The 23453-nt window shown below is 62.0% G+C and overlaps 1 protein-coding gene across 6 annotated transcripts; it reads right to left on the minus strand.

Annotated features, from left to right (window-relative positions):
* Positions 1 to 226: 226 nt before the first annotated feature.
* KLHL25 (kelch like family member 25) lies at positions 227 to 23453 on the minus strand. 6 transcript variants are annotated; one of them, XM_066238971.1, is made up of 4 exons: positions 22422 to 22613; positions 13012 to 13136; positions 9213 to 9393; positions 5765 to 7941 (listed from the first exon to the last, which is right to left on the minus strand). In XM_066238971.1, exon 4 carries the CDS (start codon positions 7928 to 7930, stop codon positions 6161 to 6163), a length of 1770 nt encoding a protein of 589 aa, XP_066095068.1. In that variant the 5' UTR covers positions 7931 to 7941; positions 9213 to 9393; positions 13012 to 13136; positions 22422 to 22613; the 3' UTR covers positions 5765 to 6160. The 6 variants fall into 6 exon arrangements, with proteins under 6 accessions (XP_066095066.1, XP_066095068.1, XP_066095071.1 ...); XM_066238969.1 differs by lacking the exons at positions 9213 to 9393; positions 13012 to 13136; positions 22422 to 22613 and adding exons at positions 227 to 2018; positions 23218 to 23453 and having other exon boundaries at positions 6142 to 7941; XM_066238974.1 differs by lacking the exon at positions 13012 to 13136.

Below are 23453 nucleotides of genomic sequence, written 5' to 3' on the forward strand. Positions count from 1 at the left end.
CCAGGAAAGAAGGAGTTTCAGGAGAATGGGGGACAGTGTCGGAGAATCCCTGCTGAAAACAGTGAAAAAAGGGGAGCCCTGGCATCTGGGACCTAGAATGGGTTCCCCCCAGGCACGGGAGGGGCAGACCCTGAGTCCTGACTAGAGGGATGACCATAAAAATCAGCCCATGGCTGTGTCCCTAGAGATGGACCCCAGAACCCAAGGAAAGCCAGAATGTTCTCAGTTCATTTATTAAGTTAGAAACGGGAGAAGGGAACCGTGTTCGGGGAAAGCACCGCGGGCCCTTTGCGTGGGGAAGAGGGTGCTCATCGCAGCTCGGCATCCTGACGAGCCACTGCCCGCTCCGGGCCCCACCTGCCACAGCTCCCGGGCTTTTCCAGCAGCGCCGAGTCCCGTCTCCTGGGACGGTCAGTGGCGGAGGCGGGATGGCAGAGGAAGGTCTGTCCTGAGCAGGTCTGAGGGGTCTGCAGACGGGACACGCCAGAACCTCCCCAGGGGCGGTCGGTGCACGTCAGTGGCGAGCCTCCCGTAAGGGCCGAGTCCACACCGGCAGCCTGGAGGACCGGCACCGCAGGGAGACCGAGGGGCAGGGAGGGGTGACGGGCAGCAGGCTGGCCCTGCCCACTCCCTCAGCTTGGTCCGCTCTTGAGCCTGGCGGGGCAGGGGCAGCACAGGTTCCGGCCGAGGCACCGAGGGCCTGCCCTTCCTGCAGCACACCGGGGGGGGGGGGGGGGGGGGGACAGGAGAAGCCAGCCAGAGACTACCACCAGGGTCCGGGTGGCGAGGGCCTGCCCTTCCTGCAGCACACCGGGGGGGACAGGAGCAGCGAGCCAGAAACTACCACCAGGGTCCGGGTGGCGTGGGCCTGCCCTTCCTGCAGCACACCGGGGGGGACAGGAGCAGCGAGCCAGAAACTACCACCAGGGTCCGGGTGGCCGCCAGGAGAGGGAGGCCGACCGCAGAACCCAGATGCAGGGACAGGCTGAGGGGCCATTGGTTTGGACGGTAGGAAAACAAACAGAGGTCTGGCAGTGTTCTCAGAACCAGGCCTTCTCTGTGAGCTCGGGCCAGACAGGCCAGGCCCAGGTACCAGCTGGGAGGCCGGGATGCCAGAGCCCATGGGTGCTGGCTGGGGTCCACGGCGGCGAGCCTGCTCTGGCCTCCACACTAAGATGCATCCAGGGCCTGGGGGGCACCCTGGAGCCCCCGAGTCTCCCACTCCTTTGCTGCTTGTCCTAAAGAGGGGACCTTGATCTGAAGGTCCCCGGTGTGGCCCGTCAGGAGACGGGGTCATGCTGCTGCTTGTGGTGTGCTCTGAGCAAGGCAGGTGACGGGGCGGCCCCCAGGGGCATCCCCGGTCTAACAGTAGGTGTCACCCAAGGCCCTGGGTCCTGCTGTGTGACTGGGCAGAGGCCTAGTTGGGACGTGCCCACCAAGGGCAGGCCCAGCTCTGGGGAGGGGCCACAAGACAGTTCCTCTTTAACCCGGGCCTGGTGTCCCATGCTAATGAAGCCTTGTGGATGTCACTGAGATCATCCTACAGTTTTTTACCCTTATAAAACGTGCCCTCAGTTTTCTCCTTGGTGACTTCTCAGTCCTGCTGGACGCTGTTTGCCGAGGCCTGAGACGTCCTCTGTGGGTGACATTGCCATGCCCCCACCCAAGGCTTTTCCTGCCTGCCCCCAGTCCCTGACTAGGACTTCCTGAAACAGGAGACCTCACAGCTCTGAAAATGTGTCCTCCCCGAGTCTGAAAGAGTCCTTCCCGTCCCTCTGGAAGATGATCTCCCCCCAAAAACCATCACAAAGCAGAAAACGCCTCAGGCAGAAACTGCTGGAGATGCTGCTCTGGTCTAAAGCCTGGAGCAGCCCAAGGCCAACGCCTGCAGCGCTTAGTAGGACCTGCTCCGCCAGGCAGGTGCTGGCCCGGCCCACTGAGCTCCTGGCTGTGGCGGACAGGGACAGGGCCTCCGACAGTGAGGGCTGCGGCCCTGGGGTGGGCGACACCTGCAGAGCCTGCAGAGCAAGAGAGAAACAATGGGAATCGCGCCCATATTGACACAAATGCCCAGGGGAGGTCTCACAGTGACTGCAAGGGAAAAGAAAAGGAAGCCCTCCAGGGGCAGCTGAGTTCTCCATCCCCGAGGCAGGGGACAGGCCTCACAGTCCTGGGTGCTTTGTCCCTGGGGCCCAGCCCCACAGCACCACCGTCTCCTCTCACTTCTCCCAGGGCTCTCGGGGTTGGGTCTCCTCAGCTGCTCACCGGGCTCACCCGGAGCTGCAGGGGCTCCAGGGGCCCTGGGCTGCGGCCCAGGCTGTGACCGTCAGCGTGGCAGAGAATGTGGCTCTGTCCAAGCAGAGGTCTGGCCTTCGCCCTGGCTTCTGGGAGGTGCTTCATGTCGTGACTGCTACGAGTGTGTTGGCTCAGGGTGGGGGTGGGGACATCCTGTGACTTGGGGTAAGGGCTCTTTTCATGTTACACCAGTGACCTGGAGACCAAGAGGGACCACGTGGGCAGTCAAGCGATCCCACCTGAGTGCTGGGCCCTGGTCGGACTGGACCCGCAGGCCTGAGTGAGGACCCTGGTGGGCAGCATTCTGTACATGGTGACCCTGGTGTCAGACGTCGGGACGCTGATCACGTGGGGACCGCGTGGTTCCGGGAGCCCCTGCCCTGCAGCTGGTGTCAGAGGTCGGGGCGCTGTCGCGTGGAGACCGCGTGGTTCTGGGAGGCCCTGCCCTGCAGCTGGTGTCAGAGGTCGGGGCGCTGATCACGTGGGGACCGCGTGGTTCCGGGAGGCCCTGCCCTGCAGCTGGTGTCAGAGGTCGGGGCGCTGATCACGTGGGGACCGCGTGGTTCCGGGAGGCCCTGCCCTGCAGCTGGTGTCAGAGGTCGGGGCGCTGATCACGTGGGGACCGCGTGGTTCCGGGAGCCCCTGCCCTGCAGCTGGTGTCAGAGGTCGGGGCGCTGATCACGTGGGGACCGCGTGGTTCCGGGAGCCCCTGCCCTGCAGCTGGTGTCAGAGGTCGGGGCGCTGATCACGTGGGGACCGCGTGGTCCCGGGAGCCCCTGCCCTGCAGCTGGTGTCAGAGGTCGGGGCGCTGATCACGTGGGGACCGCGTGGTCCCGGGAGCCCCTGCCCTGCAGCTGGTGTCAGAGGTCGGGGCGCTGATCACGTGGGGACCGCGTGGTCCCGGGAGCCCCTGCCCTGCAGCTGGTGTCAGAGGTCGGGGCGCTGATCACGTGGGGACCGCGTGGTCCCGGGAGCCCCTGCCCTGCAGCTGGTGTCAGAGGTCGGGGCGCTGATCACGTGGGGACCGCGTGGTCCCGGGAGCCCCTGCCCTGCAGCTGGTGTCAGAGGTCGGGGCGCTGATCACGTGGGGACCGCGTGGTCCCGGGAGCCCCTGCCCTGCAGCTGGTGTCAGAGGTCGGGGCGCTGATCACGTGGGGACCGCGTGGTCCCGGGAGCCCCTGCCCTGCAGCTGGTGTCAGAGGTCGGGGCGCTGATCACGTGGGGACCGCGTGGTCCCGGGAGCCCCTGCCCTGCAGCTGGTGTCAGAGGTCGGGGCGCTGATCACGTGGGGACCGCGTGGTCCCGGGAGCCCCTGCCCTGCAGCTGGTGTCAGAGGTCGGGGCGCTGATCACGTGGGGACCGCGTGGTCCCGGGAGCCCCTGCCCTGCAGCTGGTGTCAGAGGTCGGGGCGCTGATCACGTGGGGACCGCGTGGTCCCGGGAGCCCCTGCCCTGCAGCTGGTGTCAGAGGTCGGGGCGCTGATCACGTGGGGACCGCGTGGTCCCGGGAGCCCCTGCCCTGCAGCTGGTGTCAGAGGTCGGGGCGCTGATCACGTGGGGACCGCGTGGTCCCGGGAGCCCCTGCCCTGCAGCTGGTGTCAGAGGTCGGGGCGCTGATCACGTGGGGACCGCGTGGTCCCGGGAGCCCCTGCCCTGCAGCTGGTGTCAGAGGTCGGGGCGCTGATCACGTGGGGACCGCGTGGTCCCGGGAGCCCCTGCCCTGCAGCTGGTGTCAGAGGTCGGGGCGCTGATCACGTGGGGACCGCGTGGTCCCGGGAGCCCCTGCCCTGCAGCTGGTGTCAGAGGTCGGGGCGCTGATCACGTGGGGACCGCGTGGTCCCGGGAGCCCCTGCCCTGCAGCTGGTGTCAGAGGTCGGGGCGCTGATCACGTGGGGACCGCGTGGTCCCGGGAGCCCCTGCCCTGCAGCTGGTGTCAGAGGTCGGGGCGCTGATCACGTGGGGACCGCGTGGTCCCGGGAGCCCCTGCCCTGCAGCTGGTGTCAGAGGTCGGGGCGCTGATCACGTGGGGACCGCGTGGTCCCGGGAGCCCCTGCCCTGCAGCTGGTGTCAGAGGTCGGGGCGCTGATCACGTGGGGACCGCGTGGTCCCGGGAGCCCCTGCCCTGCAGCTGGTGTCAGAGGTCGGGGCGCTGATCACGTGGGGACCGCGTGGTCCCGGGAGCCCCTGCCCTGCAGCTGGTGTCAGAGGTCGGGGCGCTGATCACGTGGGGACCGCGTGGTCCCGGGAGCCCCTGCCCTGCAGCTGGTGTCAGAGGTCGGGGCGCTGATCACGTGGGGACCGCGTGGTCCCGGGAGCCCCTGCCCTGCAGCTGGTGTCAGAGGTCGGGGCGCTGATCACGTGGGGACCGCGTGGTCCCGGGAGCCCCTGCCCTGCAGCTGGTGTCAGAGGTCGGGGCGCTGATCACGTGGGGACCGCGTGGTCCCGGGAGCCCCTGCCCTGCAGCTGGTGTCAGAGGTCGGGGCGCTGATCACGTGGGGACCGCGTGGTCCCGGGAGCCCCTGCCCTGCAGCTGGTGTCAGAGGTCGGGGCGCTGATCACGTGGGGACCGCGTGGTCCCGGGAGCCCCTGCCCTGCAGCTGGTGTCAGAGGTCGGGGCGCTGATCACGTGGGGACCGCGTGGTCCCGGGAGCCCCTGCCCTGCAGCTGGTGTCAGAGGTCGGGGCGCTGATCACGTGGGGACCGCGTGGTCCCGGGAGCCCCTGCCCTGCAGCTGGTGTCAGAGGTCGGGGCGCTGATCACGTGGGGACCGCGTGGTCCCGGGAGCCCCTGCCCTGCAGCTGGTGTCAGAGGTCGGGGCGCTGATCACGTGGGGACCGCGTGGTCCCGGGAGCCCCTGCCCTGCAGCTGGTGTCAGAGGTCGGGGCGCTGATCACGTGGGGACCGCGTGGTCCCGGGAGCCCCTGCCCTGCAGCTGGTGTCAGAGGTCGGGGCGCTGATCACGTGGGGACCGCGTGGTCCCGGGAGCCCCTGCCCTGCAGCTGGTGTCAGAGGTCGGGGCGCTGATCACGTGGGGACCGCGTGGTCCCGGGAGCCCCTGCCCTGCAGCTGGTGTCAGAGGTCGGGGCGCTGATCACGTGGGGACCGCGTGGTCCCGGGAGCCCCTGCCCTGCAGCTGGTGTCAGAGGTCGGGGCGCTGATCACGTGGGGACCGCGTGGTCCCGGGAGCCCCTGCCCTGCAGCTGGTGTCAGAGGTCGGGGCGCTGATCACGTGGGGACCGCGTGGTCCCGGGAGCCCCTGCCCTGCAGCTGGTGTCAGAGGTCGGGGGCGCTGATCACGTGGGGACCGCGTGGTCCCGGGAGCCCCTGCCCTGCAGCTGGTGTCAGAGGTCGGGGCGCTGATCACGTGGGGACCGCGTGGTCCCGGGAGCCCCTGCCCTGCAGCTGGTGTCAGAGGTCGGGGCGCTGATCACGTGGGGACCGCGTGGTCCCGGGAGCCCCTGCCCTGCAGCTGGTGTCAGAGGTCGGGGCGCTGTCGCGTGGAGACCGCGTGGTTCCGGGAGCCCCTACCCTGCAGCTGGTGTCAGAAGTTGGGGTGCTGTCACGTGGAGACTGCGCCCTCAGACTGCACGCTGCCCTGAACCCGCAGAATTGGGAGAAGACCCCTGGTGACCGATGTGCAGCCGTGTCTGGGAACCCCTCACCAGCCTAGGACTGTTTCCTCACTTGGCAGAGGGGTTACCTGCTTTGCTCAAGGTCCCCTGCAAGGAGGGGCAGAGAGAGGCTTTGGCTCTGGAAAAGGGTCCCAGAGTCCCCTAGTCCCCTGCTGCCCTTGGAAGACGGTGACCTGGACCCACAGCAGGAACAGACGCGGGGGCTGCGGGCTCACCTGGCTCTGCAGGCTCTCCTCACGCGGGCAGGTGCTTCCAGGTGCTGACAAAGGCTGTGGGGATGAGCGAGTAGGGCACGGTGGTGATGCAGCTCCACGTGTCTGCAGTGGGGTCATAGCAGTCCAGGGTCTTACACCTCTGGGTCCCGAAGTAGCCCCCTACCACATAGAGCTTGTTGCCTGAGGCCAGCGCATGACAGGACATGCGCTTGGCGGTCATGTCCCCGATCCGCGTCCACTGGTTGGTCTCACAGTCGAAGCGGTAGGCGGAGGCCGCGGTGAACTCCGTGTCGCCCCCCATGATGAAGATCTGGCTGCCCAGCACGGCGGCGGCCGTGTACCGCCAGGGCTGGGGGCACTCGGCCTTGATCGTCCACCGGTTCTCCGAGGGGTCGTAGCACTGGACTTTGGACACCATGTCCCGGTGGATGCTGGTCCCTCCGAAAACGAACAGCTTCAGCTTGGCACTCACCACTGCCGCGTTGCTGACGCCGTCCCTCAGCGGGGCCACCATCGTCCACTTGTTAGCCCCGGGGTCGTACTTCTCCACCTGCTTCAGAGAGACGGACGGGGAGGCCGGGAAGACGCCCGCCAGGGATGTGTGTCCCCCCACCACATAGAGACAGTTCTCCAGCTCGGCCGAGCCGTGGCCAAAGCGGGCGATCAGCATGGGCGCCGCCTTGGACCACTCCTCGTGGACGGTGTCGTACACCCACACGTCCTTGGAGACCCCGTTCTCGGAGCCCCGGCCCCCGGTCACGTAGACCTTGCAGCCAATGGCCGAGGCGCTGAACTCCTTCCGGGGGCTGGGCAGGTCCGCCTTGGGGATGATCTCCTTGGCCTTGTGGTCCACCTGGTAGATCTTGTCGCACATGAAGGTCTGGCCGCCCAGGATGAGCAGCGTGTGGCCCGCCTTGCGTGGCCGGGCGCAGGGGCTGGTGACCACCCCGTCGTTCTGCAGGATCTTGGCCTTGCAGTGCAGCGCCTCGTCTATGATGAGCTGGGTGTGCTCGTCCCCCGCGAGCAGGGCCTCGCGGGACACGGCCTCCCGCAGGCAGTCGGTGGGCAGCAGGGCCAGCCGCACGCTCCGGAGCAGCTCGGCCAGGTGGGCCTTGCGGCCCTCCAGGTCATGCTTCACCCACTGGAGGATGGCCTCGAAGACCCCCCGCTCGTCCTCCGTCTCCAGGTCGTCGCTGGAGATGAGGTCCAGCAGCTTGTCCTTGGACAGGCCGTTGAAGTCCTCGCCCTGGCGCACCGTCTCGAAGTGCCCCAGGCACATGCGCCAGGCGAACTCGTACAGCCGGCGGCACTGGTGGGCGTCCGACAGCAGCATCATGCCCAGGCAGTTGGAGGGGAAGAGGTTCTTCTCCAGGAACTCGGCGGCCGCATCCCGCACGTCGTGGAACTGCAGCATGTCGCCCGCCTCCAGCAGCGACTCAGCGTTCTCCTCGTTGATGACGATGCGGGACGAGTAGGCGAAGTCCAGCAGCAGCTCCAGCACCTCGGGGTGCAGGTTGTCCTGGAAGTTGACCGTGTCGTCCCGGCTCTCCCGCAGCCCGTGGCTGAACATGGCCTCGAAGTAGCGGCTGGAGGCGGCCAGCACGGCGCGGTGGCAGGGGAAGGCGCGGTCGCCGGCCCAGAGGGTGACGTCGGTGAACATGCGGTGCTTGCGCAGCGTGTTGAGGTGGGCCAGCACGCAGTCGGGGTGCGAGGCCTTGTGGAAGAGGGTGATGTTCATGGAGCCCGTGCTGCTGCGTGACTTGCGGGTCTCGTGGACACTGACCGACATGCTGAGCCAGCCTGCAGGGGACAAGGCCACAGGTGAGAGGGGCCCCTCCTGACGCAGCAGCTTGGGGACGCACAGGCTCCGGCTCCCAGCAGCCCGGCCCTCCCCCACCCCTCCTCTCTGATCAGCTCTGACCTTCATGTCAACTGGCCACGTTGCTGAGGGCCATGTGAGCGGCAGAGGCTGGCCTTTGCCCTTGGCTTTCAGACACTGGGTTTGTTCTGAGTTTGGATCAGCCCTGCAGCCGGGTCTTTGGCCTGGACGTGAGCCACCCCTGGGCGAGCTCAGGCTGTGCTGCCTCTCGTGGTCACAAGGACACGTGAACAGTGTCCCTGGTCTGGTCAAGCCCGAGGCAGCGTGGCAGTGAGCCGTGTGTGCCCTTGATGGCCTCCCGCCCCTGGGTACCCTGCTCCGTGGCCCCATCCACAGCAGGGAGACCTAGGACCAGAGAGGCAGAGCGGCTGCCCGGCATTGCACAGCAGGGTTCCCACGTGGGCTGCCCAGGTCCAGGCCACGGAGACCGATTCCTGCGGGCAGACTTGAAACAACATTTCCCAGGACTGGCACCCCCCCAAGCCCAGCCTTACGCCCAGGGGACCCGTAATGAGCGGGGCTCTAAGCAGAGCTGGCCAGGCCCCCCTTACCTCCTGCCCTTGGAAATACCCTCAAGAGCAGCTGTCACAGCCCCAGTGCTCGGTGCACAAACATTCTCAACGTCCAGGAGACTCCAGAGGCCTCCTGACCCAGCGGGGACGAGTGAGGGTGTGGCGGGGAGGCTGGCTGACCACTGGCTCACCCACAAGACACCGCTCTGTTCAGAGGGCCCAACAGGAAGCCAAGACAAAGACCTAGGTGACAGCAGGACCCGCTGAACAGTAAAGCAAACCATACTCGCCTCAGCCAGAAGCGGAAAAGCCTGCGGCCACCGCCCCTTCCCAACCTGCCGGCAGACCCCAGGCTCTGGGCCACTGCGAGCACTGCCCCACCACTCGTCTGTGCCCCCCTGCCAGTTCCGGGACAGGGCTCGGGTCCCCAGGACAGACAGACACGGCCATGTCACCCATATGACTGTCAGATTCCAAAGCACTTTCCCTGAAACCCAGCCGACAAGCTGAACCGAAAGCCTGTTGCAGCGCTGTGCAAACTAGTGAAGGCCTCGTTTACTGTTTGTCAATGGACGAGTGTCAAATTGCTGTGTATTTAAATTATGCTGAATGCGTTTAAAAAAGTGAAGGAACAGTTTTTATTTTAAAATATCAATATTTACAGGACGGCCAAGACCCACCTGTGTCTGCCGGCTGCCTGTTAGGCTCGGTCACAGAAGTAGCCGGCGGCAGCGCTCAGGTTACAGGCGAGGTCTCGGTGAGCCCCCAGGTGGGGCGAGCACTGCTCCAGATTCTGCCCCAGGAGCCCGAGCTCAGCAGGCGGGGCCCCCGGGAGTCAGGAGGCTGGGGCTAGTGGATCTCCTGGGACAGGGAGGTGCCGGTCAGGCTTGGGGGGAAGGGTGGGGACAATGGTCCCTACACTAGTCTGCCCTGGATTCTGACCAAACCTCAGCAGGGCAGAGCCACCAGGAGTAGGGAATGTGGGTCAGCGGAAGGCCAGAGAACAGGGCTGGTGGCTCTCCTATAAGGTGGCGGCACCGGTCCGGTTCCTGGGACGGTACCGGGATGGCACCCGCCCCAAAGCTACATAACTCATTCGCTGACACCCCGAGTCTGCCCAGACATCGACACTCAGGACCGGGCAGCTGGGCACAAGCTCCACAGGACAGGGCGAGAGGGAGTCCAGAGGGCGGGGCTCCTGCCTCCCCCAGGCCCCTGCCGTGTGGAGGGGAGTGCCCCAGGGAAGATGGGGTCTGCAGTGTGGGAGACGGCCCCAGCTCAGGGACCCTGGCGGCTGTCCCTTCGGCTCTCTCCCCAGAGCCACAGACTGACTCTCCTTACCCGACCAGGCCGCTCTGCCCTCCCTCCCAAGGTGAGTGGCTGCGGACAAGATTTCGTGAGGGTGCCTGTGTCTCTAGTCGTCTCTCCACGGTAGACAGAATCCCTACCAATTTTTCACAGCCCGATGTTATGTGGGTGCCTGTCCCCAACTCTGGTGCTTTGGGTTGGGGAGTCTGGCTTGGGGTTGAGGCGCCATGCTCCTCAGGGGGGACCCCCTCAGCTGAGATACCCCTCAGTAATCTCAGCTGCCACCCGTGGGAGTGGGCCAGCCCTTCCTGTGTCTCCGCCCTTCCTCCAGTCTGATGTGGCTCCTGTAAATCCCTGGTTAGAAGACTTCCCTTCAGCTAGGCTTCAGCTGGCCAGGCTGCTCGCTCTGTATTTTAGTTGTAACTCCAGTTCGGGCCTGGGAGGTGCTGAGTATAACATCCACCTACTCTGCCGCCATCTTGGATCCCCTTCTTCATTTTAATTTTCAACTTTCTACTTAAGCAATGATCTGGTAAAGGAAGGAAGCGACTTCATGCTTCAGTGAAACTGGAAATGACTGTCCGAGTGCACTGCTTGCTTCTCTCTCGTTCACTTCTCCCCTAGCAAAGAATCTGAGACGCCACAAGCCGATGACATCAGAGGTGCTTGGGCAAGGCCCTGCTCCTGGGCCACTGGGCTCTGGGGTGAAGAGGCTGGCACCCAGTTGGGGTGGTGGGCCCAGGGCCAGGCTCAGCGCAGCGGTCCTCTCTCCACCACTGCCCTGGGGCCCCTACCTGTCCCAGACTCTGCAGCTGTTTCCCCATCTGTAATGTGAAGCTGCGGGCCTGCTCAGGCTTCTGAGTGTCCCTCACGCGTTGGCACTTCTTTACAGGTGCAGACCTCTGAGCCTGGCCCTGGGACCAGTGTCATGGAGACAAGAGGCTGCCCTGGCCTGGCCCACAGGATGCCCCCCCGCACAGGGCTCAGTTGCCCCATCTGCATTCCGGACCCTGCAGCATGTTTACCCAGTCGCTGTGGTTGCTAAATCCTCATTCCTGCTCTGTCACCCGGTCATCACACTTTTCAAGATGTGGCCATCCACCTGGTTACTCCATCTGTCCTGTCCCCACCATGCTTATGTTGTTCATGGGGGGGCTCTGGTCTGTGTGCCTCGCGGGGGGGTGGCTTGGAGGACTCCCAGTCGGGCCCCGACGCTGGGCTCTGCGTCCCTGCGTCCCTGCACTGCGCCTCCCCAGCCGGGAGGCAGGTCGCCCTGCGTCCCTGCACTGCGCCTCCCCAGCCGGGAGGCAGGTCGCCCTGCGTCCCTGCACTGCACCTCCCCAGCCGGGAGGCAGGTCGCCCTGCGTCCCTGCACTGCGCCTCCCCAGCCGGGGGGCAGGTCGCCCTGCGTCCCTGCACTGCGCCTCCCCAGCCGGGAGGCAGGTCGCCCTGCGTCCCTGCACTGCGCCTCCCCAGCCGGGAGGCAGGTCGCCCTGCGTCCCTGCACTGCGCCTCCCCAGCCGGGAGGCAGGTCGCCCTGCGTCCCTGCACTGCGCCTCCCCAGCCGGGAGGCAGATCGCCCTGCGTCCCTGCACTGCGCCTCCCCAGCCGGGAGGCAGATCGCCCTGCGTCCCTGCACTGCGCCTCCCCAGCCGGGAGGCAGATCGCCCTGCGTCCCTGCACTGCGCCTCCCCAGCCGGGGGGCAGATCGCCCTGCGTCCCTGCACTGCGCCTCCCCAGCCGGGAGGCAGGTTGTCTCTGAGCTTGAGCTGAGTGCGGCCTGAGCGTGTGGGCCTGGAGACTGTCTGTGGCGCCCAAGTCCTCCTGGGTGCTCTTCTACAGACCCTGGGAGGAGGCCGCTCTCGGCCTCACTAAGCCTGGCTGTGTGACCAGGATGCTGCATCAGCGCCTGCCCCCGGGGGAGGGGGCCCCCTGACGCTCACAGGGCCTGGCCCCGGTGCCCACAGTGGCCCGCCCCTGCCTCTCCTGCGCAGTCACGTGTGGACACATGTACAGTCCAAGCCCGGCAGGCAGAGCCCTGGGAGGCACACATCCCTCTGCCCGGTCCCCACTGCGGGGGTCCCAGGTCCGCTCTGGAGGCAGCCACGGCTGTGGGGTGCGGGCTGGGCCCTGCCTCCTCTCTGGGGAGTTGCTAACAGGGCTACCTGTGAGGGATCTAGGGGGGGCCAAGAAAGTGCCAGATGGCAGGGCCAACCTGACATAACAGCTGTGTTCGCCCTGGGATTGAGGGCAAGTGGTGACCTCTCCAAGCCAACACTGTGTGGGCAGCCAGAGCCCTGGGGCTGACCGGTGTCCTACTCAGCCCAGACGCCCGCCTGCAGACAGACTTCCACCCAGGGGCGAGCTGGCGACGCACGGAGCAGGTTCCCACCCCAGACTGCCAGCCTAGGCGCCTCGGCTGCGGGCACTGAGGACCCAGAGAAGAGGGCGGTTTGGATGGTGCCAGAGCTGCCAGATGGCCGCGACAGTGGCCACGTGCAGGGACATTTTCATGTGAGCTGGCACAGCGCCCCCCGCTGCTCACAGCGACACACTGCCTGTTCTCAGGAACCCCCATTCTAGCTGGTTCAGATGCAGGATCCACGGCTGGGCGTTTGGCCCTGGCTGGCCAAATCGGCACGTCACAGGCCCAGGGGGTAGTCTGAGTGTGACCCCAGCCTGCCAATCAGCTTGCGCCATCCTCCCGCCGCCATGTTGGGCCTGACACCCAAGACGGGGCAAGGAGACTCCTGTCCATGACGTTCGGTGAACTGCAGGGCACGAAGCAGGCTCTGTCCCCAGGGCTGCAGACGGGACTGGACAGAGGCCAGGAGCAGGAGCGGATGGTGGCCCTGCTGCCCGAGAAGGAAGCTGCAAGCCGAGGCCAACGAGGGCCCGTGGACCCTGCTAAGTCTGAGCCTGTCTGCCCCTAGCTTTCCGTTTTTCCTTTTGAGACAGGTTTCTGTCACTTGCCACAAAGGGTTAAAACTAGTACAGGAACTCCCAGGACATCAGTTCCCAGATTCGGTGATCTGGGGACGCTCACCTTGAATAAGGGGTCTGAGCTGGGTGGGCCCCTCCACCTTCTCCACCTCCAGCGAGGCCACCCAGACACCAAGGGAGCAGGTTTCCTGAGCTGACCTCAGCGTGTGGTTCCAGTCACACACCCACCTGGGACACAGGCAGTGGAGGACAGAGGTTCTGGTGGCAGGAGAGGTCAGCATCAAGCGTGTCCGGAATCGGGTCGGCCTGGCCTCGCGGAAGCCTCCAGCTCCACAGCCTGTACCTCTGGGCAGCTACAATAAACCAGACAGTCTAGGGCTGTGAGTGTCAGAACTATTTTGATTACCTAAGCGTTGTCCTGGATTTGATGGATTTAAGGCACAGAATACGACTGCAGAACACTGTCAAGCTCCTGAGTGACAATTCATCACCCCGCCAAAGGGCACGACGGGCTCAGACAGCATTCCCCCTTCCCCGCCACCCTTCCCCACAGGGAAGCCGTCCGTCCGTCCTACGGGCCAGCGTGCCCAGCTGCCTCTCACCATCCTGGGACGTTAACTAAATGCATAAGGAAACAAAGTAGCTAAGGCGTGAGACCTTCAGAAAAAGCTCTCCTTACCCCTGAAGATTCCAGCAACTAAAAGTGAAAGGCCGCTACTCTGAGAGAAGGATGCCCCAGAGGCGACCATAGCAGCTTTCGGAGTCTCCTGACCCGTTAGGCTACAACTCTGAGCCCACCCCACCCTCCCCCCACCAGCCAGGGGTCAGTGGTTTTCAAAATGAGCCGGTTACTCATCATCAGAGGCCAGAGGGGGTGGGAAGGTCCAAGGGCCCCACTAGTGAGTTGCAGGTGATGTGGTCTCAGTCACTCACTCACCCCAAGTTTCCCAAACAAGCCCTGTGTGCAGGTGCCGGCAGGGAGAGTGACGCACAGAGACAGGTCCCTGCCCCCACGGGCGGCACAGCACGGCTGCTGGTCCGTGAGGAATCAACAGCAAACAAGACACCTTCCCTTCCTGGAAGTTCTGTGAAGAAAATGGCCACGGGCCACAGAGCATGACAAGAGCTGGTGGGCTCAGGCAGGCCCCTACCAGGAGGGGATGTGTGAGCTGAAACCGCAGTGCTGAGCGGAGCCAGGATGTGACAATGGGGGTAAGGAAGGTTCCAGGTGGAGTGGCAGGAAGTGCACAGGCCGGGTGGAAACGAGGTGGGCCCTTCAGGGAAGAGAGACACCAGGGGGACAGGCAGGGGCCCCATCACAGGAGGCCAATGGGGTGGACTAGAGATGGCCACCAAGTCCGCGCCAGCCTCCCACTGAGAGGCGGGGCTCTGTGTCCTCTCCCGACCCCAGGCTCTGAGCAGGTTCTGTGATGCTCTGTGACTGGGCCCCTGGGGCCTGAGCCTCGGCCTGCAGAGACGGGCAGCTTCCACTCTTCTCACGGTGCTCACTCGGGGGGGAAGCCAGCCACGGGGTGCCAAGCCAGGCAGCCGCGGTGAGCAGGCTCATGGCTGCCCTGTTGGTGACAGAGCTGCCAGCCATTTCCGCTGTCCCAGCCCTCTGAGCCCCAGTGAGTAAAGAGTTCGCCTGGGACATTCCGGCCACAGCAGGGTCCCTAGCCAGCAGTCAGAACTGGGGCCCCAGACACAGGACCCCAGAGACGACAAGGTCACAAATCGTACCGTCTAAAATCCTGAGCCAGATCCCGACTGAGCACCTGCAGGCTCTGCTGAGGGCTAAGAAAACAAAGGCCAGCATGGCGTGATCGGAGCTCCTGGGCTGCGCAGCACACATGCCTGACCCAGAGCTAACATACATCGAGGGGGAGGAGCCGGGGGGGGGGCAGGCATTTGGACACTGCTCTGCTCAGGGCATTCTGACCCCCGCTGGGCCGACAGGTGACGCAGCAGCCCTGAGCACAGGTCAGAGGGAACGGGCCCCTGAACTCAGCTCAGCCACTACTGTGTGAGCTCAGGAAAGGTAAGCTGCCTGCCTGTGTCTACTCGTTTTTTAGCCGTAAGTGACGCTCAAAACTATCACTACTTTCTAGGCTGTTCTGAGAATGAAATGAGAATACGCAATAAGCATTCAGAACAGCCTGGGTCTATCATGCTTACCCCGTCAGCTGTTTAATTCTTGTCCCTGATATCACCACCGTCGCTGAATGAAGAACACAGCAGACATTCCCGACTCCTGCTCCGTCGGAACCCCCACTCTGAATAAGGCAGACTTTCACTGTCCATTCAGTTTTTAAGCTGTTTGATTTGCTGATGAGTATACAGTATTCTTATAACCAGGGCAGCGGCTCTCGGTGTGGGCCAGGCTGGCGGGGTTGGGGTTACTCCTAGAACTGTAGTGACGAAGGGCTGAGGCCCGGGCAGGGCTGCATGAAGACAGGGAACAGGAACAGGCTTCCCAGGCAGGGACTCCGAGTGGACACACCAGGGTGAACGGCTCAAACGCCCATCTCACCCGCTTCAGTGGCTGGGAGCCCCTCAGCGAGCCCTCAGGGTGCAGGCCTATCCATCCTAACAATTTTCAAGTGGAAAACAAACTAAGCACCCTATTAAGCAGACAAATCTAATTGTTAATTGAAAGGAAAATTAGTATGACCACTGTAACTGAATCAGGGCCACAGATCAGTCCAGATACAAGTGAATTATCAGACAATGGGTCCTTTCTCTGGAGGCCAATGCCTTTGAATGGTTCTTTCTTTACAAAAAAAAGTAACATATATTTATTCAAAAATTATACTAACCCTGTTTTTCATTTAAAATACAGTAGATTAGGCCCTGGCCGGTTGGCTCAGCGGTAGAGCGTCGGCCTAGCGTGCGGAGGACCCGGGTTCGATTCCCGGCCAGGGCACACAGGAGAAGCGCCCATCTGCTTCTCCACCCCTCCGCCGCGCTTTCCTCTCTGTCTCTCTCTTCCCCTCCCGCAGCCAAGGCTCCATTGGAGCAAAGATGGCCCGGGCGCTGGGCATGGCTCTGTGGCCTCTGCCTCAGGCGCTAGAGTGGCTCTGGTCGCAATATGGCGACGCCCAGGATGGGCAGAGCATCGCCCCCTGGGGGGCAGAGCGTAGCCCCTGGTGGGCGTGCCGGGTGGATCCCGGTCGGGCAGGGAGTCTGTCTGACTGTCTCTCCCTGTTTCCAGCTTCAGAAAAATGAAAAAAAAAAAAAATACAGTAGATTAGAATTGTTTATATATTTTTTTGCTGTGCACCTATTATGGTTGTGTTTCCCAGCTTTCTGCTGTAAAAGGGTTCAAGTCGGCAGCACTGTCAGGGGAATCACAGCACACGTCTTCCCCTTTCATGCGGTGAGTCTGCTGGCTGTCGCTGCGCCCCGCCCGCCCCGCCCGTGCCTAGCCTCAACCCCCATCTCTCCGGCCGGGGATGGGCAGGCCAGACAGCTGGCCCAGAGCAAGCCCGGCTCAGGACAGGGCCAACATGCTGCTTCACACACTGCTTGGTAGTAAAAGACGTTCCTCTTCAGGCAGTACCAAATGTCCCTGTATAAGACAGCTCCGCGTGGAAGGCAGATGGGGTGGGTGGCCAGCCCACCTCTGAGCTCCACCCCCAGGGAGGAATCCCAGCACCTCCACACCCTCGGACAGGGCACACTGTGGGACAACCTGGTTGCAGCTGCTGTGATCAGGTCAACAGTGCCACCATAATCTCTCAAACATGCCACACACAGAGACAGAGTCCCCACTGGGCAGGGCGCCCTGAGGTTACCCTGCATGTGGCCTGTCCATCTGCCTGCGGAGAGGCCTGGAGGGGGAAGGGAGGTCCCAGGAGACCAGGAGGTGTGTGTGGGGGGGTGCCTCAGTGCCTGGGGCACTCACGTGTTACAGCCTTTGTATTTAATGCACCCAAATGTTAAGCACACTTGAAGAAGGGCAGCCACTTCAGCTTCTGTGATTGTGGCAAGCCCGAGGTTGGCTGCAGCCTCCGGTGGTGGCCGGAGTCCCGGAGCTAGCATAGCGGGCTGACACGTGCTCCTGGAGTTAGGGTCCAGGCGGTGCGCTGCGCTGGCCCTGCTGAAGCGCCAGGCCCTGCCCAGAGCGCTGGCCCTGCTGGAGCGCCAGGCCCTGCCCGGAGCGCTGGCCCTGCTGGAGCGCCAGGCCCTGCCCGGAGCGCTGGCTCTGCTGGAGGGCCAGGCTCTGCTTTCCCAGAGAAGGCACGGACAGAAGGTAAGGGGTCAAGGCCTACCACTACTGAGGGATGAAGCAACACTTGTTGCAAACACTTGGGAAGGAATTCTGGTCGGAAAGGAGCCAAATCAAACACATGGCTGCGGCAGACCTCTACTGAGCCTGGCATCTCACACGGAAGACTGAACCCTTTCAGCCTCACCACCCAAGGAGCCCGACGAGGTTGTGACTGTTTTAATCAGGGTGGGCTAGGTTATGCTGCAGCAACAAACACCCCCAAATCTCAGGGGTTTTAGAGGACAGAGATTTTTTTTCTTGCTCAAACTACATGCATTGGTGAGGGGAAGGGGGGTTGTTTATTTCATCACTGTCACTCCCAGGGACCCAGCTGACAGAGCAGCCACCATGCCAAACCAAAAAGAGAGAGAGCACTCGGGAAAGGGACAGACAATCCAGTGCTTGGCCTGGAAGGAGACACATCGCTTCTGCTCCCATCTAAGTGGCCAAAACCAGTCACATGACTTCACACAACCACGAGGGGACCAAAGTGCAACCCCAGCACATGCCCCACTAGTTCTGTAACTTGCAAATAAGAAAAGGACAGCTCAGTGGTTAATAGTAATGACAATATGGCTAAAAACAAATGGTAGTGACTGAGTACTTCCTAGGCACTCCCCACCCCAGCTCAGGTACAATGACCTCCTGCATTTTCCAGGTTAGGACACCGGACTGGCTGAAGTGGGCCAGCAGCTCCCGCCACTGCACTGAGCGAGGCCAGCACCGCCAGGCTGGGGAAGGGTGGTAGCAAATTGGGGTCTCACAGGCCCAGCCAGGACGCAGTAGCGCTTCAACTCAGGGTGCTGGGTGTAAGCACCAAGGCTTTCCAGAAAAGGGCTGCTCTGTCCCTAGGCCCTCTCCCCTGCCCGGACCAATCTGCCCTGGCCAGCTGCAAGCTGGCGGGCAGCTCATCCTGGAGTTGGAAGGAGCAAAGATTCTCTTATCTTAATTAGGAAATGAGTTCCATTCAGCCTAGAGCGATCTGTCAGCGTCTCCTTGGGGACCCAATGGGAGCAGGCAGAAATGAGCGAGGCTTTGGTTTCCACCTTATCCGTGCCTCCTATTCCGACAGACAGGCTGAGAGTGGAAGGTGTCTTCCTGGCCAACAGAGGTGGGGAGGACGACACCATGGCGAATGCGCCCCTCCCTCTGGCGGCAGCTGACACTCTCACGGGACCTGCTCAGTGTCCGCCTCCTCGTAGGAGGAGACATCCAACTGGTCTTGCAGGCACCTCCTTGGCAAAGCCTGGTGTGCAGTAGGCAGGGAGCCCCGAAATCTGCTCCTGGGAGCTCTTTATCCATCTCCCTTCTCAGGGGTGGCCCTGGGCTCTATGCCCAGGAGAAACCGCAAGGGCTCGGCCCCACCCCATCTGTCCTGGGGCTCGGGAGGGGGTTACCCTCACTGCTCCCACATCTGCTGCCCAGCTCCCTACTCAGAACCAGCCAGAGCAGCCGTGGGAAATGAGTCACCCACCAGCCACCTTCCTTTGGGCCCAGCTTGGTTCTTCCTTGACCTAGCCCTCTGGCCCCTGCAGGCCCTAGCCATGGGCACACCCAGTGCCTGCGAGCCCTCACCTGCAGGCCCCACACGCAGGCAGCAGCAGAGACAGCGGGAGGCTTGGGGTGGAGAGCCCAGTAACCTGAGTTACTGAGAAACTCAAACTCGGTTTCCACTCACCAAAAAAGAAAAAGAAACTGGGCATTGGCCTAGGCACCCCTTTCATTCTACTGCAGGTGGGAAAACATAGGGCCCAGAGAGGGACAGTGACTTGCCCAAAGCCCCACAGCACAACAGAGGCAGAGCTGGAACTAGAACTTTGGACTCCTAACTTCTAATTCAGCCCCTCTACACTGTTGGCTGCTTCTCAAACTTTTCCGGCCCACATGGGTTAAGCCAATAACTCAAGCCTTATAAAACTGCTTACCACCAAAGGTTGCAAGGACTTTTGAGATTTGTACTGCTAGAAGCATTGAACAGAAGATCATCCACCCATTTTACAGAAGAGTGAATCGAGGCCCCCAAATGGAAGGGGACCTACATAGAGTTATATTGCTAGGTAGGGGCGGACGACTCCCAGAGCCCGGCTTACGTGCTATTTCTGACCACAGGTTCCAGGTGGGAGGGTCCCACTGTGGGGTGGTGAAGGCACAGAGGTGGCTGTGGGCCACAGTGACGCTGAGACAAAGTAGGGCCCAGAAAGCCTAGCCCACACTGGACACACCCCACTGTGGGGGGAGGGGAGGAGTGGCCGGGAAGAGTTTTATATATCTGCAGGAAATACAGTGAAATTTCACAACTAAACTGGGTTTCCGAGACCACAGAGCCGGCACTGTTACAAACAGGTCAATGAACTGCAAACGCCGACCTCCTTTAAAAAATTTTTAAGTCAGAAAGGCACTGACAGGGCTTGGAAAGAAAGGTTTAGCTGTAAGGAGGAACAGAGTCTACTGGCCCCAGAGCAGCAGTGGGTAGAGGTGGCTGAGGCCCCAGGAGAGGGCTGGTCACAGACACACAGCCACATCTGACCGTGTCCAGTTCCCCAGCCTGTGCCGCTTCCCCTGAGCCTGTGCTGAACAGACAGACGCCCTTTCGTCCCTGAGCCCTCGCTCTGCCCCCCACCCCCGAGCACCCCCCTTCCAGCGCCCAGCGCCTGAAGGCTATAGAGTCAGTCTGGCCAGGTGCGTGCCTGAAGGTGACAGGTCCCACCTTCAGCTACCCTTAGACTAGGATGGGGGCAGTGCTGCTCAGGGGCCTGGGGCTTTGGGACAGGGTGGGAACCTGCTGTGGACACTGGGCTGACTTCTCTCACCTGCGGACAGACCAGATTAACACGGGCAGTCCCGCTGGGAGTAAAAGCTGAGGACGGCAGGTTCTCCCCGACACCATTTGTCCCAACTGTTTCCTGGCTGGGAAAATGCTTCAACAGCCCTGGCTGCCTGAGGCAATTCAATTATGAAACTTACCACAGTAGATTGAAAACCAGCACCTCGATCTGCCAATTGATTTGCTCCTGTCTGGCCTCTCTGTTTTCCCCTGCCCGCTCAGCCCACCACCTCCCTGGCCAGACCATGCTCACACTGCGGGCTGGTCGGGAGGGATGAAGGCTCAGGCAACAGGCTGGTCTTTGGACCTGTTGGGGTAGGTCTTCCCAGAACCCCCTAAGCAGAAAGGCTGCATCCAGAAGCCATCCCTCTTCCCGGGACTCCCAGGAATGCCAACTACACAGGACAGACCGCAACAGTCCTTAGGGGACCTTTCTATTACCTCCTGCCTGCACTCTCCCAAGCTTCAACCTGCACGAGCCTGGAGGTCAGCAATGAATTTGTCTCTGGGAAAAGTTTGAGTGGGAGGTGGAAGAAAGCGGCCACCTAGGGCATGGAATATGGCTCTGGCATGTCTTTCTCACCTTTACCTACGCAAGGCATCCTCTCCAGAAAGCCTTCGTCACCTGTGCCTCTCCAGGGTCCCCTCCCAACTCCCCTGTTGCCTTTATCACTGAGGAACGCATGCACCCCTCCATGTGTCAGTCCCCTAAATCACATGCCAGCACACCCTCACCTAGGAGCTCCCTGAAGGCGGGGTTCCAATTCAGACCCTTCAAACGATCAAGTGATGAATGAGTGAACAAACCACCCACTAATGATCAATGGGAAGAACCAAGCCTCTTTCACTATAGACCACATACTCCCAGGCCTGGAGACAAGCTTCTGCTTTTCTTCCTGCTCTCCACTGTCCACTCTGGGTTCCAGCAGGTTTCAGATGCTATTAAGGGGCACGTGGGGCAGACAACACGCCCACAGCTCCTCTCTCTGCACCACACACAGACCCGGCTGCAGCCCAAGCCCCAAGGTGAAGCTTTCTACCATTTCTCTCTATTTTCCTTTTAACAACCTCCCTGAAGTCAATTTCTGACAAACAGAATTACTGGAGATGGGGACAGCTGCCGGGCCTGAAAGAAGGACGAATCCACCAACCCCCACAGGCACAGCTTGAGGACCCAAGGACGCCCACCCAGTCTTAGGACACCAAATCTGCACCCCTTGTGGGTGGACCTCATGTCCTACCTCTCCCCAGCCCCCAAATGCTAGACATGGCCAGTATAACGTAGGAATCCTAACTGCACACCTGGGCCCAGGGAGCATCAGTCCCACCTATGAATGGGAGACTGAGGCTCAGGTTCCCAAAGGACCAGAGTCTGGGGTCCATGATAAGAAAATGGGGTTCCTGCCTCTCCTCCCAGGGTCACTGACAACTTCCTCCCCTCGGTCCCACAGCCAGAGTGAAGCCAGGCTTCTCTGTCTTGACTCACCAGGGTGGGCCTAAACTCAGGGAGCCTTTCCCCTGCTAAAAGCAACCTTGCAGGACCCAAGTACGCCCAGATTAAACCTTCAGGGGCCTGGATCTGCCCCACCCCAACCCCTCCCATCAGTTCTCTATAAAGGCCTTTCTTTGCTCAAAGATAATGGGAATGAAATTCAGGGGCTCAGAGCAGCAGCACTCAAGTGCCTGGTGCCCCTGGGGGCACAGTTTCCCAAAGGAAAAGGTTCTCAAGCAACTACCAGGGTTGAAAGAGTGGAGGCCCTGCCCGAGTCGTGGGGTCCTGGGATCAGGGAAGGATGGGAAGAGGACAGCGGGCTGGAGGAGGCTTGCGAGAGTGGCCGCCACCCGGTGGGCAAGGAGACGGGACTTACGATGTATGGACGCTCCTCTGCAGCTCCCTCACTCTCTAGGCAAGGACAAAGGGCCCTGTCGGGTGGGAATGGCCTGGGTCGCAGGGGCGGCGGACACTTCCCAGGTTAAAGCCCTCTGCCCCTGCTCTGCACGAGGTAGGCAGCCATTTGGCCCTGGCTGCCAAATGCGCGGGGACTTCGCCTGGCCGGCCGCTCACATCCTCGAAGACAAGAAGCCTCCTCTTTCCAGGATCGATAGTAATTTTTTTAAAAAGAGTGTCCGCGGACTCGATGAATCAACCACTCCCAAGGGAAAGAGTTGCAGCTCCCGCGTGCAACATCCATTTGCAAAACAATTCATTCCCTCGCCCAGCGCTCTTAGCAAATCCTCTCGCCGGGTCTCCAGGCACACACGGGGCGGGAGGAGCCGGGTTTGGGGACAGTGTGGTGGACCACAGTCCCTCCCCCCCACCACCCCCATTGTCCCCGACAGCAGCGCCCTCCGCCCCAGACCTCGCGGTGCCCCGTGCGACTCCAGGAACCGGCCCCGTGGAGCCTCGCTCAGCCTCGGACTCCCACGGAGCGGGTCGCGCAGGATCCCGGGCGGGTGGGGGTGGTGACAAGTGCCAACGCCAGCGGCCGGGCTCACGGCTACACCGGCCCGAGGTTGAGCCCTCAACCCAGCCCAGATACTCACCACTCGGGGCGCCGCCGCCCGCCGCGCTCTAAGTCCCGGGCCCGCCGCCGCGATCAGAGACCCCTGGCTGCCCGAGCAAGCGTCCCAGCTGCCGCCGCCGCCGCTGCTCCCCTCCCCCGGCTCGCCACAGTCCCCGAGCCGCTGCCGCTGCGGTACAGCCCGGGCGCCGCCAACAAACTAGTTTCTCCGGCCTTCGCGCCCCGCCTCCCGGCCCGAAGCGCAGCAGCCAATCAGAGGCGGTGCCTCTGTGACGGATAGGCGGTCGAACCCATAGTTCAGTCTTCAGGAAGATAAAGGGGCGGGCACCCCATCGCACCGGTACCGTGAGGGGGCGGGGCAGAGAGAGGAGAAGGACTTCGACCAGATTCTTAAAGGGACAGTGCCAGTCATCTCACCCCCAACCCCAACCGCGGAGGAAGTTGGGGAACAAAACCCAATCATGTTCTAGAGCTTTCCAAAGGAGGGAGCTTTATAGTTTACAGATGCTCATTCTGCACCTGGTTTGCGAAGCTACACCTTTAGTTGCGAAAGTGTTGAGAAGCCGTTTTCTTTGAACTTTGGGATTTTTTTTTCAATGTTTGGGATTTTTATGCAGCTGCTAAACCAAACGTTGCCTGTATCTGGAATATGTATTTTCCTGCGTACTGAAGCGCTCCTACTTGTGTTATTTCTAAGTTGCTTTCATAAGTAGACCTTTAAATATCCATTCATTCAACCATTCATTACTAATTCATTCCACAAAGGCTGACTGGTCGCCTGCAGGATTTAGCCTTCCAGGCAGGTCATTTCTCCTTACCTTCCCGGTTTGCATCTCTTTCCATTACTTCAGGTTGCCCTGTATCCGGTTTCTTCATCTGTAAGGTGTGTTGACATTGAGAAAGGAGATATGTCCCAAGATGGGCTCCTTCCTGGTGACTATCAGCTCAAATTTAAAATCAGCCTAGCACCCCTTTCTGAACAGGGCCTCTCAGGTAACCAGCCTCCAGGGAGAAGCCTGCACTAAGCTGTCTACAGACTGCCCCGAACCACCTG

Source organism: Saccopteryx bilineata, chromosome 7 (genome assembly GCF_036850765.1).
Source record: "Saccopteryx bilineata isolate mSacBil1 chromosome 7, mSacBil1_pri_phased_curated, whole genome shotgun sequence".
Taxonomy (NCBI): domain Eukaryota; kingdom Metazoa; phylum Chordata; class Mammalia; order Chiroptera; family Emballonuridae; genus Saccopteryx; species Saccopteryx bilineata.

Bases quoted from the DNA above. Each gene is read 5' to 3' on its own strand.
- KLHL25 (XM_066238969.1), bottom strand. From the start codon at position 23,275: ATGAAGAAACCGGATACAGGGCAACCTGAAGTAATGGAAAGAGATGCA. The intron at 7,942-23,217 runs GTAAGGAGAAAT...TGTCCCCTGCAG, and splicing joins AAGAGATGCAAACCGGGAAG to GCTGGCTCAGCATGTCGGTC.